Source organism: Capra hircus, chromosome 9, assembly GCF_001704415.2.
Source record: "Capra hircus breed San Clemente chromosome 9, ASM170441v1, whole genome shotgun sequence".
NCBI classification, from domain to species: Eukaryota; Metazoa; Chordata; class Mammalia; order Artiodactyla; family Bovidae; genus Capra; species Capra hircus.
This window is the reverse complement of record NC_030816.1, coordinates 70717771-70733836: the sequence shown is the minus strand read 5'-3', so window position 1 is coordinate 70733836 and position 16066 is coordinate 70717771. Positions and strand designations below refer to the sequence as shown.

General features: G+C 41.4%; 1 protein-coding gene across 2 annotated transcripts in view; it reads right to left on the bottom strand.

The window, feature by feature from the left end:
- The window catches only part of GRM1 (glutamate metabotropic receptor 1), a 438757-nt gene that overhangs the window by 57826 nt on the left and 364865 nt on the right, over window positions 1-16066 (bottom strand). For both annotated transcript variants that reach the window (XM_018053312.1, XM_013966589.2), the window contains exons 5-6: window positions 11191-11437; window positions 6234-6402 (exon numbers count right to left, since the gene is read on the bottom strand). In XM_018053312.1, the coding sequence (XP_017908801.1) occupies window positions 6234-6402; window positions 11191-11437 (416 nt within the window). The remainder of the gene's footprint in view (window positions 1-6233; window positions 6403-11190; window positions 11438-16066) is intronic.

The following is a 16066-nucleotide window of genomic DNA, read 5'->3' as shown; positions in this document are numbered from 1 at the left end:
GTCTCCTGAATTGCAGGCAAATTCTTTACCATCTGAGCCACCAGGAAAGCCCACCAAGGATAAAGTGATCATCAAAAAGTTCAGTAGCCAGGAGACCAGCTTAAATACTGGTCAAAGCTTGAGAGATGAAGCCATCAGAGTGACTGTGAATAAATTAATGATGATTCCATAGAATTTCTCATCATAACCAGTAAAGTTTCCTCTTCACCCAGAGAGACTATAGTAATTTCATGATTTCACATACGTAATAAAACCCACAATATTTTGTCTTCAACTTTTTCCAAAATTTTAGCCAATATGGTTTTAGTAGCTGGGGCAGATCACATCATTATTATGCAATCATAAGCTTCTCAGATAAAGAATTTTTTATATTTCTGTGTGCAATTTTTATTGAGACTTTGCCATCCTGCAGCGGACTTTGAAAGATATTACACAATGAAAGAACCATGTCTTTATTTCATTGGTTACATTAACTATAAGTTCAGTTCAGTTGCTTAGTCGTGTCCGACTTTTTGTGACGCCATGGACTGCAGTACACCAGCCTTCCCTGTCCATCACCAACTCCCAGAGCTTACTCAGACTCACATCCATTGGATCGGTGATGCCATCCAACTATTTCATCCTCTGTCATTGCCTTCTCCTCCTGCCTGCAATCTTTCCCAGTATCAGGGTCTTTTCCAATGAGTCAATTCTTTGCATCAGGTGGCCAAAGGACTAGAGTTTCAGCTTCAGCATCAGTGCTTCCAAATGAGTATTCAGGAGTGATTTCCTTTAGGATTGACTGGTTGGGTCTTCTTGCCATCCAAGAGACTCAAGAGTTTTCTCCAACACCACAGTTCAAAAGCTTCAACATTAACTATGAACAGCTTAAAACTTATGGGCAGTTTGCTTTGATTCACAGAAAGAGGAGGCTGAGGGGGACAGGACAATTGTAGTTGATTATGTATTGTAGCTATGTGAGAATTGCCTTTATTCTTAGAAAACAAAAGCTGAGGTATGACGTTTCATGATATTGGCACCTCACTTTCAAATGGTTCAGAGAAAAAATAGTTAACCCAGTCCTGAAGTACACAATCTGTAAAAATAGATGTATTAGGGCTTTTTTTTTCATGTGTATAAGGTATATTTTACTATATGATAATATGGCATTTGTAATGAAGAACCACATATGATATAGTCCATGTTCACATAATGTCTCTGTAATTCTATCTTGATTGGCCAGGCCAGAAGAGGGGGAAGTAGAGGTATCTACTCTCCATGGTGAAACTCCCAAATCCAGTTCAGTTAAGTTCAGTTCAGTTGCTCAGTTGTATCCAACTCTTTGTGACCCCATGGACCAGTAAAGAATCCAAAAACAAACTTAAAGGAAGAAAAAAATAAAAGAGAAGAGAAGGGAAAAGAAAGAATAGGAGGCCAGTGGGAGCAAACTCCAGGACCCTTTCCCTAGGATTCTCTGCCAGTTTCCCCATCTCTGTCAGAGTCTCCCAACTGCCTTCTAATACTTCTAATACTGCCTATCTAATCCTTAACTCTAGATTCTGATTTCCCTTAGCATTTTCAAAGTGGATCTCTATTTATAATTTTGTTGTGAACTATTGAGAAAATAAGCTTCAGCAATTGAAATTTGTAGGAATTATGCCAGTTCATATAATGAAAGATGGTTGAACAACATGTGGCTGTGGGTTGATAAGAGCTTTGGGTTGGCTCTAAGCCCAGCTTGGCATTTGCTAGCTGAGAAAGCTTGGGACAAGTGACTCAAGCCCTCTGGGCCTCTGATTTCTGATCTATAAAATGGGGTGATAATACCTCCTTTAAAAGCATTGTTTTAAGAAGAATTGAAAAGATGTCAGTAAAGCATCCATTATTGTACTTGCACAGGGATACGCTTGATAAATGTTAGTCCCCCATCTCTACTGCCTCTCTGCTCCTTTCTTTCACTTTCACTTCCTTTGCCTCTCCACCCCTTCTTGCGTCTTTCCTGCCTTCCCTACACAGAGGAAAAGAGTGGCAGGCTTGGTGTGGGAGACCAACATGCAAACCAGGCCCTTGCTGTTCACTTGCAGACCCGCGGTCCACATTTTATGTGCTGCTTCAGATCCTTTTTGCCTGACCTGTGTCGGGCCCTTGGCCATGTTCTTGGGCATTCTGGACACTTCTGCAACTCCACCTCGGTTTCTGCCACTGCTGTGTCATCTTAAGGCATCTCCAGGTGGCTCTCTCTCCCATGGAGGAAGCACTGGGGGCCAGAACTGCCTCCACTGCACTCAGCACAGCAGGAGCTGTAAGACCCATAGCTGCTTCCCCTTCCCTCACTGCTTCCAAATCTGAAGAAGGTCCACCTAACAGGGCAGAGACTCTGACTGCCCCAGTAGCCGCCTAGAGGCGTCAGGTGATGTCACTTCCTGTGAGCAAACATTGATCGTGGGAAGCAGAAAATAGAATAGCAGGAGTGTATACATTTTTCTCCTTTCTTTGCTCCAATAAACAGTCTGAGAAGTCCAGAGATCTGATGAGGCTGAGTTGTGCTCCGTGAGGCAGTGTCCTGCCCAGTGGTGCATAACCTCAGTGGGGGAGGTGCTTTTCCATGCTCCCATGTCTCCATTCCATTTTCCTCTCACTCCTGCTTCCCTGGGATTCTGTCTCCTAATAAAATATTAGCACTTGAGCCTTGCTTAGCTTTCAGGGTTCAAGAGAACCTGAGCTAAGGACCTGTGTTCTACATTTTCCAGGCTCTCTTTCCAGTGTCTTCTCCATAGGTTTGGAAGAGTGGGAGGACCTAATGGGAGACTGAAAAGCCAGAGAGAAGAGAAGCCTTGTATTGAGGCATCTCCTCCCTCCAGCTCTGGCCATGTCTCAGGTAGTATCTACCACCTTCCTTGTGTCGCTTTGGCCCTGTGGTGGGAGTAATTCCTGCCGCTGCTCATCTCTGAGTTGCATCAGTGCCCCTTCTTACGTTTATAACCAGTTTTCTTTTTTTTTGTTGTTTATAATGTAAAACTCCCTCTGTTGAACCACCTAGTGTGGGTCCTTTCTTTCCTGACTGTACCCATAAAACACAACAATGAAAGTTTCATTTTATTTACCTCTGTTTGTGGTATGACTGAAATCAATTTCTCCTTCCCAAAATATTGTATTTGTAAAATATTTCCATTTCTAAGAATCAATAACATAAGAAAACTGGACTTCTAGCTACTTCAAAGGAAATTACCATAAGAAAGCTTTATGGGTTACCATAAAACAAGTTAAATGACTATTTCAGCATTTGAAGTGACATTTGACATTTAAAATGAATAATCCTTTCCCAAAGGTTATGCTTCTCAGTTAATACAAGTGCAAGCCCTACCATCACCTTTTATGCTGCTTCTTTCCAGTCTCTGCAGTGGCTACTGAGAGACCTTGTTCTGCATCCTGAACCTGTTAGGTGGCAAATTAAAAATGGAAGAATATAAATGCTATTACTTGGCAAATGGGATTCGAATATCATTTGTTTCTGTACCTCCCATGGTGCTTATTGGAAACAAACAAACATCCCCCCTCTCCTCCACTCCAGATGCTATTGAGAACAGGCATACTTTCATCCTGCAGGGTACATGGTATTACAAAAATTGGACCCCAAGACATTTTCATTTATAGCTAGTGCTCTGTAGTGACTCAGCAATGATTTCTGGGATCTCTTTTGATAACACTGCATGAGTGTAATGCAAATGTAATGCCAGAAATACTTGAGCATCAAGCTAAGCAATGCATGCAGCCTTTCCTCTGAACTGGGGCCTGGGGGGAGGGTCTATCTCTGGAGCACACAAATGGGACTACACATGGCAATGTGAGCTCCCATTCACGGTCTGCCAGCAGTCAGAGTAACAGGAGGGAATTCTAAATGGGAGCTGGAGTGCAGAGCATCTTCAGAATGATTTGTTTTCTCTTGCCAGGGTTTTGCTTATTTGTTTGCTTTTGTTATATTCTGAAAAACCAAGCTTTGTAGTCCCATAAACTTTTTTCATAGTAGTTTTCTACACTAAAGATGAAGTTCTGTCACCCAGGCTGAGAAGGAGGTCTGAGATGAACATGTGACCTCCTGTGGGTCATCAGTCCACCATCAGTGAAGCTGCTCAGTCATGTCTGACTCTGCGATCCCATGGACTGTAGCCTACCAGGCTCCTCCATCCATGGAATTTTCCAGGCAAGAGTACTGGAGTGGGGTGCCATTTCCTTCTCCAGGGGATCTTCCCAACCCAGGTCTCCCGCATTGCTGGCAGACCCTATTTACCGTCTGAGCTACCAGGGAAGAAGAGCAAAAAACCCAGGGCTTCTGGGTTGTTCCAACCATGAGACTTTAGGTCACAGAGGTCCTGGTTTTCCCAACCATCCAGAGAAGAGGACGAACCCAGAATCTTATGGTCTGACATCCTGTGGCAAGAGTCAAGGGCAAGTTTTAGGTTTCTCTCGATTTCAGAGGATATATTCCTAATACCACCAGAGAGCCTCATGTGGAAAATTCCACCTGCATAAGAGTCAGAAGTGGATTGTTGGGGAGAATCTGCACTGACCTATGGCCCACATGCCCTGGTTTGGTTGGAGCCACTCTAACTCTACTGACATGCTTCTACAATGGGTGGAAACCAGTGGTGTCTCCAAGCCTACTGATTGCTTCATACTACCCTATTCAGGTAGGAATCCTCACCTAAATCTTCCCACGATACAACAACTCAAGGATTAACCATGGGCATGGCAGGCGACCTCCAGCACCCTGTCATAGCATTAAAATAGAGTTCATTCTGATTGGCTAGTTTCTGTCATAGCATTAAAATAGAGTTCATTCTGATTGGCTGGTTGTCATGACAATTATTGTTGTTGTCCAGTTGCTCAGTTGCATCTGACTCCTTGCGACCCCATGGACTGCAGCATGCCAGGCTTCCCTCTCCTTCACTATCTTCCGGAGTTTGTTCAAATTCATGTTTATTGAGTCGATGATGCCATCCAACCGTCTCATCCTCTGTTGCCCATCTTCTCCTCCTGCCCTCAATCTTTCCCAGCATCAGGGTCTTTTCCAATGACAATTATTAAATTTTTTAATATCACATCTGCAGAGAAGGTGCTGACGTTTGAAACTAGAGTGAGTTGCCTCAGGAGTTCTTTACGTACTCAAAGTGACTGATTCCCTTGAGAGTTTGAGTCTACCTGCACAGCTCTTCTTAGATGTTATAGGTCCCAGATCCTCCACCTTCTTTGATCAATAGGGATAAAGTAGTGGATCCAGCAGTTGCAGCAACACTATTAGACTCTCTCTCTAAAGACCCCTGAGTATACTTCTCAGGGTGAATTCCATGAATGGCATAGCAGCATGATGGCATGGTGGGAGAGCAAGAGCCTCCCACAGTATCCATACAGCCCCAGCTGTGCTTTGTGACATTTACGTGACAGTCCTATCTATTCCCAGAGATGAATCACAGAAAATTAGAGATGAGAAAGACCTATTAGGTCAATTAATCCACACTTCTGCCAGTTCACAATCGCCCCTCTATGCTCCATTTCCTACTGCATCAGCCAGTTTGGTTTTTAAATAGCATGGGATACAGAGCGTGCTCTTTCCATGCCTTCTACCCTAAGACTCCTCTCTACCTCCGTTCAGTCAAATGCCCAATATAGGATGTTTATTTACTCTAGTTTTAAATACACAGTGATATCAGTTACCTTGCCCTAACCTGGAAAGTTTCTGGGAATAATTAGAAAGTAAGGACTCTCTTTTGGTTGGAAAATAGTTTCAGGAAAATGAAAGAACTTGGTAGAGAAAAGAGAAGTGGTAAGCAGTGCTCCTGTGTTACCTCATTTCAACTTCTTTTATTTTAGTTTTACACTTATTTGCCATTGCTCAGCTTCTGCTTTCTTCAATAATAGCTAGAACTATGACTAAGCAGTATCATTGGCTTTGGCTTCCAAGCTCACTTCTGTTTCAATTTTTAATTTGATTATTCATATCCCCTTGCTTTCTATATTGTATTTAAGATCACAGCTCATCATTGCAATGCAAATAAAGACTGTTTTAAATATCCCAATGGTTTTCCTATTTCATTTTCCAATCTTGGTTTGTCTTCTCAATTTTTGCTAAACACAACAGAAACAATAAGCCTAGCACACCCTTTCTTATTAAAGAAAAATGTATTTCTCTTCACTTATGCACAGGCAAGAGGTCGCCTCAAGGACACTGTCCAAGAATGCATCGGTGATTGGCTTACCTTGATTTGACCCTTTAAGCAAGGCTCACTGCACACAGACCGTACCATTCCACTCTTGTTCATTTGGATTTTGTAATCATCGATGTTCAAGACCCCTTCATGCCAAGTTCCAACGTGTACATAGTCATAGCGATTGGCTTCTGTGTACTGAAGATTCATAATATCATACCTACAAAGAAAACAACATGTGTGTCTCGGAGCATATGGACATGATGTAGAAACTAAAGGAATCTGGTAAATAGATAATAATAGAGAGAAGAGAAAGAAAAGTTAGAAACACCCCGTGTCCTAACATGAGCTACTGTCAATATTTTAGTTTATTTAGTTTAGCTATGTGTCCTGTGATTTTCCAAAATGTGTATTCCATTCTTCAGTCTCTGTATCATCCATATTTGTTAAAGAACATATTATTCTTGTACTTTTCTTTCTGTGTATTCTTGAAAATAATTCTGTGTGTGCTGGGTTGATCACCATATCCTTCAAATCATTATTCACCAGATTATTCTGTGATCAAGTAACAATTCCTCCGAACATTAATTTTTAGCTTAAATACTTTTATTTCAAATTTCTTTTTCACATTCAGTTGCTACTTTAATTACACTGGATTAAAAGAGGTGAGTCTTATCAAGTCTGGAGTCTTACCTATTTTTGGTGCTAATCGAGCTAGAAATCTGAGAAATGCATCTTTAATTAGCAAGGATGTTGAGGATTTAACATTTTGAGCATTGACATTTAAACTGGTCTCTTCCTTGATTAGGACAAACATTTCTGAATCCAAATAATCGGTGTCAGCTATTTCAGTTATTTAAATGTTGCGATGCTACACAGCGGTAACATCTACATTTAGAAATCGTCTGTGTGTGTTCTGGGGGCCAGATTCGTTGTTTCCCAGTGACGGAAGTAGAGAGTATTTTCCAGTTTGATGGAAACAGCACAAGATTTGATGTTAGAATGTATAAGCTGAAACCTCTTTTCTAATATTTTACCAGTAGATTGCATGACTTCGGAATGTCAGTAAACTCTTTAAGGCTCATGGGCTTCTTGTGGGAATTTACTTACATAGAATAGGTTAAAAAAAAAAAACTGCTTCACAATTGAGAGAAATGTATATAAAAGACAATATCACTATATCATATTCACATTTGTAGTACTATTACTATTATTTCTATGCTAAAATACTCTTGTTATTTCCATTCTATAAGAAAGTGGAAACATCTTTGTGTTGTCGCAGCAATTTCCCTTTCTCATCTCCCTTCCTCCTCCTCCCTGTGTCCCTATCTATGTCATGTCATCCTGGAATTCTTTCCCTACAAACCTGATTCAGACTCAAAATCCTCCTCAGCCCAACAACCCAGGAAGCTACTACCGGTCAGCCTTGGTTGTCATCTGAAATCTACTGGCTCTCTCTGGCTTAGTTCTTTATTTTGTCACTGTTTAGTCACTAATTCGTGTTGGACTCTTTTGCGACCCCATGGACTGTAGACTGTCAGGTTCCTCTATTCATTGGATTCTCCAGGCAAGTGTATTGGAGTGGGTTGTCATTTCCTTCTCAAGGGGATCTTCTCAACCCAGGGATCGAATCTTCATCTTCTGCTTGGCAAGCAGATTCTTTACCATTGAACCACCGGTCCTTTATCTAGACAACTAATATCTTTTCATAGCTTCGCTGCCTGTTTTTAATAATGTGCAAATGTATCCTGCTACCCAGAGGGTTGTTAGTGGCTTCTCCACAACCAGATTCTGGCAGTTTCTGTAAATAGCAACCCCTTAAAGGAAAAGGGGATTCTAGGGGAGTAAAGAAAGTCTTTGCTCCACTTTTCCAGATGAATAAAACTTACCTGGAGTAAGAAGAGAGAATGGCACACCTGAAGGGCATTATTCATGTCTCTGCTTTCTGATTTTTGGTAATAGAGGGTTCTCATTCCTCTGGTTTCTGAGACAAACCAGAATGTTCTCAGAGTAGCTCTCTGACTGATAACCACATGGGTATTAACTGCAGGCTGACAGCTCACACTCATCTGGCTGATCAATGATACTAATCTATACCTCCAATATTTTTCCATTTTTTACACTCCATATGGTAGGTAGCTCGGTTGGTAAAGAATATGCCTGCAATGTAGGAGACCTGGGTTCTAATCCTGGGTCAGGAAGATCCCCTGTAGAAGGAAATGGCAACCCACTCCAGTACTCTTGCCTGGGAAATCCCATAGACAGAGGAGCCTGGTGGGCTACAGTCCGTGGGGTTGCAAGAGTCAGACACGATTTGAGTGACTAAACCATCTAAACCACCAACCATGATTACAGAGCCTACTGTGAGTGCTTTATAAGAGTAGTTTCCTTTTTCATTTCCTTTCGTCTTTATGTTTTACTCCATATTACACTGTCAAATCTCTTTATATACTTTCAATGAAGGCTTAGGTGTACTGCTAGCTTTAGAATATCTTTTTCCTATAAATCGGTTTCTTAAAACTTATATTTCACCTTCCCCATTTCAATGAAAGAAATCAGTTCACACTTTATTAGCATTTAGAAACTGAAAAATTCACAATATCTTGGCATGAAAACATATTTTGAAAAAGTCCCCAAAACTAGAGGGAGAAAAATAAACGACGATACCAAGGGGAAAATACTGACTTACTAAAAACAGGCTTTCCCCTGGGCAGTGTGTGTTAATGAACTCTGCTCCTTTCTCTTGGCCCCACAGTCCCTTCTCAGCATGTTGGTGGTTAGTTAGAATATCCTTATGCTGTAAATTACAAGTTTGTAGCATCCTTTCAATGCATTCAATTTCTGTTTCATGATGATTAACTAAAATAATTACAAGAGGGACCAAAAGCATGAATGGTGGTGTGACAGGAGATAGAAACAGAGGGAAGTGGTCGAAACAGAAATTGAACACAGATGAAGCTGACCAGTTTCAGACATGAGGAAATGATCCTTGAAAAGGAACCCAGGGGGAAACTCATGATTTAAACACTTAATTAAAAATGAAGGAGAAACAAGCTAAAATTGTAGGTCTATATTTTAGATGATTTACAAATACAGAGAGGAGGTGGAAATTTATATCTCTGCAGTGGGGTAAATGTACCAGGCCCTGTCCTAGGCACATTATGTATGCTATAGAATCATGAAGGAAGGTTTCCATCCCCAATCCAATCCTTTACAGAGCTGGTTTGAAGTAGAAGCCAGGATTACAACCAAGGGTTTAAAGGTGGGTGAGAGGAGGTGGTCAGTGTTCTGCATCTTAGACCCACTTGTGCCATCTGGCACCACTTCTTAAGGTGCTCAGCTCCTGGATGCCTTCCACATGCCCAGCCCCTGCGTCACTCCGTCCTTCCCACTCTCATCTCCACCTAAAGTTGCTCCCACCTAACTGGCAGCTTGGAAGGAATCTGATACATCCATGGCTTTAATTGCTATTACCTATATCATTTATCCTTTCTGGAGCTGTTGGATTTTAGCAGGGAGAATCCATTGAGGCCCCACAAGGCATTCGCTAAATGTAGAACTTAAAGCTTCCATGAAAGGAAAGGATATGTGGAGAATTATTTAGGGTCAAATAGTCTCTTACAGTCCCTTTGAAATGACATTAAGAAAGCTGTCAGCAACTTTGCCTAATTTTCAGTTCAGTTCAGTTGCTCAGTCATGTCTGACTTTTTGCAACCCCATGAATCACAGCACACCAGGCCTCCCTGTCCATCACCAACTCCCGGAGTTCACCCAAACTCATGTGCATCCAGTTGATGATGCCATCCAGCCATCTCATCCTCTGTTGTCCCCTTCTCCTCCTGCTCCCAATCCCTCCCAGCACCAGTGTCTTTTCCAATGGGTCAACTCTTCACATGAAGTGGCCAAAGTATTGGAGTTTCAGCCTCAGCATCAGTCCTTCCAATGAAGTAGCTAAAAGGCAATGTGATGTGGCAAAAAGATTACAAGTTTCAGAATCAAACGGCACTGCCTCTACCAGCTACTCTCTGGGTGACTTTAGGGGAGTTTCTTAGTTTCCCTGACACTCAGCTTTATCATCTGTAAAAGAAGATAATAATATGCCTGTGGCAATGAGGATTAAATGATTTGCTGTTCCATTTTATCACAACATATGCTTTTCTAAAATCTCCCATTCTGCAAGCTTTCATACTGAAAGATAACAGGGCTTATGAGGAAAAAGAGAGAGAGAGATTGTGGGCATTCTGTGCAGCAGCCAGACTGAGGGCCTTTTTTCTTTCCTGTAGTCGGTTTTAATTTTTATCCCACTATTCTGATCATCCTTTGCCTAAGAAAATCCCTATGAATGAACACAACTACTCTTTATACTGATATCATCTTCTATATACCAATTACATAGGGACTAATTGGTGTTATAAAAGCAAGTACTGCAGAGGAGACAGTATATAAAATGACAAGGGAAAAAAAATACATATATACATTGAGTTAGATTCAATTTTCCTTTTCCTCTTGATTAATTCTTTGGAAGCCATAGAGACTCAATACGAGGCAGCAAATTCTTTTCTTTCTTGTTCCAAGAAACATGTTAGTGGGAACATAAGGTAGCCTGAGAAAAAGGGACCCATATGGTTCTCTTCATATATTAAGCTCTTTGAGCAGATAAGATTAAAATATTCCACAAGCAGTATGGCTTTGGGATTGATCAATCAGAACATGCTGACCAGATGCTGGCAGTGCCAGGGAGGGTTCTGCTGTTCGGGTATACTCACTCTGGTTTCTTGGGCTTGCAGGAAGGGGCCAGGCCTTCTGGGGGAAGACCAAAGATGATAGCGGAGTGTGTTTTATAATGCCATTTCCATCTAACATTAGCCCCATCTTTTTAGCTATCTAGTTGTATCCACCCTCATGACACCCAGAAAAGATGTGACCAAAAGGAGGCAGAGTGGCCATCTGTCTGGCTTCGAGAGGATCACAAGGTTCTTTGGATCCATTACAGAAAGGTCTGCTTTACCTTCCAGGAGCATCCCCTTTCTCATCAAACCACACCTCCTCTCCAGACACACCGATGAATGTGGACTTGATGAGGAATTCCAGGAGTTTGCTGCCATCGATGGGCTTCATGGCGTCGCAGAGGCCCACGTGGCCGGGGCAGAGGGCCTGATGCATGTTCTGTAGCCCATGCGCCATGGCATAGATGGCATTGATGACAAATCCCATCTTACTGTCCTGGACATAGTTCTCTTCTAAGCTTTCATTGCCTGTAACATAAAAACAGATTACTTCCAAGGTTGCAGTCATGAAGTCTAAACCTGCATGTTTAATTCTCAAATGCTTTTCAGGGCTCTCAGAAGAAAGGAAAGCCAAACATACCTGTCTAAGCTTTGTATTTGTGACTAGCTCTAGATAGATAGTATATTCTATCTTCAAATAGTTTATTCAATTTTGTTTTCTGAATTCAATAATGGCTTTATAACATATAAAACAAACACCATAGAGGTAAAAATAAAGAACATTCTCATATTGCAAGGAAATCCTTAAGGAGCAATGAAAATAACTCTTATTTCCTCTGGGTTCACAGAGATTTATATTAAAAGTCTCCCTATATCACAGTCCCTCCTACATCACAGTATCTTTTGTGACAATCCTCAATCCGTTATAAATCAGTCTGTGCATTATCTAAACCTCAATATTTTCTTTTGATGATTCCACTAATTTTACCATCTCTAAGATCACAAAAACCAACAGTGAAATGAACTGGTTAGTATGAATTTCTTCTTATATATGATTTGCTATACAGAAATATTTGAATAAGATTTTCTAATTATGGAGATCCAACCAGTCCATTCTAAAGGAGATCAGTCCTGGGTGTTCTTTGGAAGGAATGATGCTAAAGCTGAAACTCCAGTACTTTGGCCACCTCATGCAAAGAGTTGACCCATTGGAAAAGATTCTGATGCTGGGAGGGATTGGGGGCAGGAGGAGAAGGGGAGGACAGAGGATGAGATGGCTGGATGGCGTCACCGACTCAATGGACATGAGTTTGAGTGAATTCTGGGAGTTGGTGATGGACAGGGAGGCCTGGCGTGCTATAATTCATGGGGTCACAAAGAGTTGGATACAACTGAGTGACTGAACTGAACTGAACTGAACTGAATTATCAGAAACTCAGGCAAAATGCTTCTTGATGGAAGAGTCACACTACATCTTTAATCTAAACATTTAGTTTTATCTCTGAATTTCAAAAACTCTGCCATTATTCTCACCCGTGTCACAGATGACAGCCTAAATAGGTCATTAGACCCTAAAGTGCCTGGGCTGGATAATAGCAGAATTTTAGGAACTCAGAGAACTTGAAATGTTTAAAAGAAATGGTAAAGAGTTTTGACTTTGATGTTGAGCTTGAGATTAAACAAGACATTTATAAAGAGTTCTAAGACTAATCTTTTTAGGTACACTTGAAAATGTAAAACATATACATTTGTATCTATCCTGTGAGTGAGATTTGAAATACCCAGGCCAGGTTGAGGGGGGAAAAATTCAATTTTAACTCATCTTCCAGTGCTGCTTAATAGGAAATTGTTAAAAGTGTGATTTTCTAGTTTTTCTAATTGAAAGAACTAGGAGCAAGAGAGGCAGAAAGGGCATTTTAGAATCAAACTGTGCAGAATAAGTATAGAAGTTATATAAAGCAGAAAACAAACATCCTCCAACCAAAAACTAAAAAGCCACTGAAATAAGGTGATTTATGTCACCCAGAACCCCTGGATCTTAAATGTTAGTTTGCTTTTCTGTATATTATATCAAAATATAAAAGATAAATTAATACCACATATCTGATAAGTTTTAAATGGGCCTTTAAAGACTGTTTGAAACCTCCAAGTGTTAGAGTTAAATGTTAAAGCTGTTAGAATTGGAGAAATTACCAGCAGTTAAAGAAGAAGAAAAAAAAAGACAAAAATTAGATGACAAAATAGCCTTCAATGTAGCAGTTACTTAAAGAGTTCTAGCAACTATTAACCGAGAAGGCGATGGCACCCCACTCCAGTACTCTTGCCTGGAAAAGCCCACGGACAGAGGAGACTGGTGGGCTGCAGTCCATGGGGTCACTAAGAGTTGGACACAACTGATTGACTTTACTTTCACTTTTCACTTTCATGAATTGGAGAAGGAAATGGCAACCCACTCCAGTGTTCTTGCCTGGAGAATCCCAGGGACGGGGGAGCCTGGTGGGCTACCATCTCTGGGGTCGCAGAGTCAGACACGACTGAAGTGACTTAGCAGCAGCAGCAGCAACTATTAAAGGAAAGTTCTACTAAAACCATCCATTTGAAGTGGCTGCTATTAAAGTCAACCCTGGGAGCAAACTATAAGAAAATATGTGTTCTTTACCAATTGGAAAGTTTTCTACTGGGGACAAAGCTTATGACCACTGAGTTTGCTGTTTTGTTTTTGTTTTGATAGCTACTATTAAGATGTATATAATGCACCTTTAATAATAATCATCAGGTCAAAACAACCTGTATCTACTTACTAATGTTATGAGTAAGGTGAGTGAAATCACTCAGTCATGTCCAACTCTTTGCAACCCCATGGACTGTAGCCTACCAGGTTCCTCTGTCCATGGAATTTTCCAGGCAAGAGTACTGGAGTGGGGTGCCATTTCCTTCTCCAGGGGATCATCCTGATCCAGGGATCGAACCCAGGTCTCCTGTATTGGCAGGCAGGTTCTTTACCACTAGCTCCACTCCAATTAAGATGAAAAAGCCCATCCTGTCAGTATTCATCATACAGAGAACCAGGAGACTAAGCACATGTCTTCAGGGAATATTTGTTATGCCAACCCTTTTCCAAATAAATACAACCAGCTGTGTGCTTGTGTAAATTGAAAGTGACACATGTATTCCCTACCACCAGTCCAGTCAGTCTGCACTTGAAGGTGATGTGCCTGCTGTCAGTAAGAAGTCTCTTTCCAGCTTCTACCCCAGCTCAGAATGAACCAGCATTTAGAAACGTTTGGCATTGAGTTAGAAAAATCACATGGCCTTTACGGGACCATTTTCTTTGCCATAGCAGTGGTCCCAGATGATGTTGCAAGACTTCATCAACAAACAAACAGAATATGTGGCAGGTTTTCCTGCTGTCCAAAGATCCTCTATTTTCATGACCAGTGAATACAGAATCCAAACTGATAATACTGTCACTTAGTGGGAAGGTGAAAACACTCTGACTCCCGGGAGTTTAGTGCCTTTTTAATAACACTAGTCTCAGAGTTATTAGTGAGAAGGGGATTTTATGATTCATTTTCTGTGGTGCGTTAACTGTTACAGGCCACTAGGGTATCATTAAACCATTACTTTTTCTAATATACTAAATGGAATCAAATAATCGTGGTTGATTGTGTTTATTTACCTTCAAAAGAATACCTGCCTAACTACTTCACAGTGGAATGTGAAAATAGCTACCTTGATTCGAAATAGTAATCTTGTTCTTATTGCAAGAACACAACAAGGGCTATAAATTGCTGCCTGAGTGCCGCAGCACACAGAGCCTCCGCAGGAGAAGAAACAGACTATAACTCCCTGAAAACAGGAAATGCACGGTGGTGGGACAAAGGCTTGGCTATTCTATCTCTGCCTAATTTAGGATGGCTACCCAGCAGAGTGGTATAGCAGAAACAGCTCTGGGCTATGCACTTAAACACCTGGAACCTAGTGAAATGGAGCAGGACCCTGTGAGGCTCTCCCGGGTAGAAATCCTTTGTGTGTCCCCAATTTCTTGTTTTGGGCTTCCCTGGTTGCTGAGATGGTAAAGAATCCACTTGCAACGCCGGAGACCTGGGTTTGATCCCTGGGCGGGGAAGATCCCCTGGAGGAGGGCATGGTAACCCACTCCAGTATCTTGCCTGGAGAATTTCTATCGACAGAGGAGCCTGGTGGGCTACAGTCCATGGGGTCACAAAGAGTCAGACGGGACTGAGTGACAAGCACAATTTCTTGTTTGCAGGAAATGGGCTTCATTAGGCCTCCTTGACCATCCCGAGTTCCAAAGTGCAGATTCCAACAGTTGCTTATGGGGAAGGGAGGGAATGCAGGAACAGAGACGGAGCAGTCAAAAAACAACAGTACATGCTGATGTATGGCAAGACCAATACAATTCTGTGAAGTAATTAGCCTCCTATTAGAATAAATAAATTTAAAAAATAGAAACAATGGTACAGCCAGGGGGCTATACTGATTCTTCCTTAAGGGATGAACATAACGATATCTTCTAGTTCTTTTGTAGGCAGCAAGCCCCTCACCCAGGTGGAGGACAGTAACTTCAGGAGCCTTGGAAACTGTCCCGTAAACCATCCCTGATCAATCAGAGAAAGCCATGCACCTTTCAGTCCTCACCACAAGCTTGACTATAAAACTTCTCCCTGTTGAGCCATTAGGGAGTTCTGGTTTTTTTTGAGCATGAGCCACTCATGCTCCTTGCTTGGTCCTGAAATAAATCTCTGCTCTAAACTCTGACATTTCAGTCTGTTTGGCCTCCCTGTGTGTTGAGTACATGAACTTGTGTTCAGCAATACTAGAGGCATTTCTGTTGTAATATATCAACAATACATATCCAACAAACTCTGGAACTTGGACAAGGGTCTGGATCTCCTAGAGTCCAGTTTCTTAGAAAGCTAGAGTCTCAGTTTCCTGACCTAAAAAATACCACAAGTGTATTCAGATTATCTTCCTGAAGATGTCTTCCCCCCTCTAAAGTGTCTATGTTTTGCTTCTCCAGTTCTTCCTTTATTGGTACTTAGCAAAGTCCTTTACATATATTATCATTTTTCAATCCTGAAAACTGTATGAGTTTCGGTCTATTATCACCCTTTTGCCATTGAGAAGGTTAAA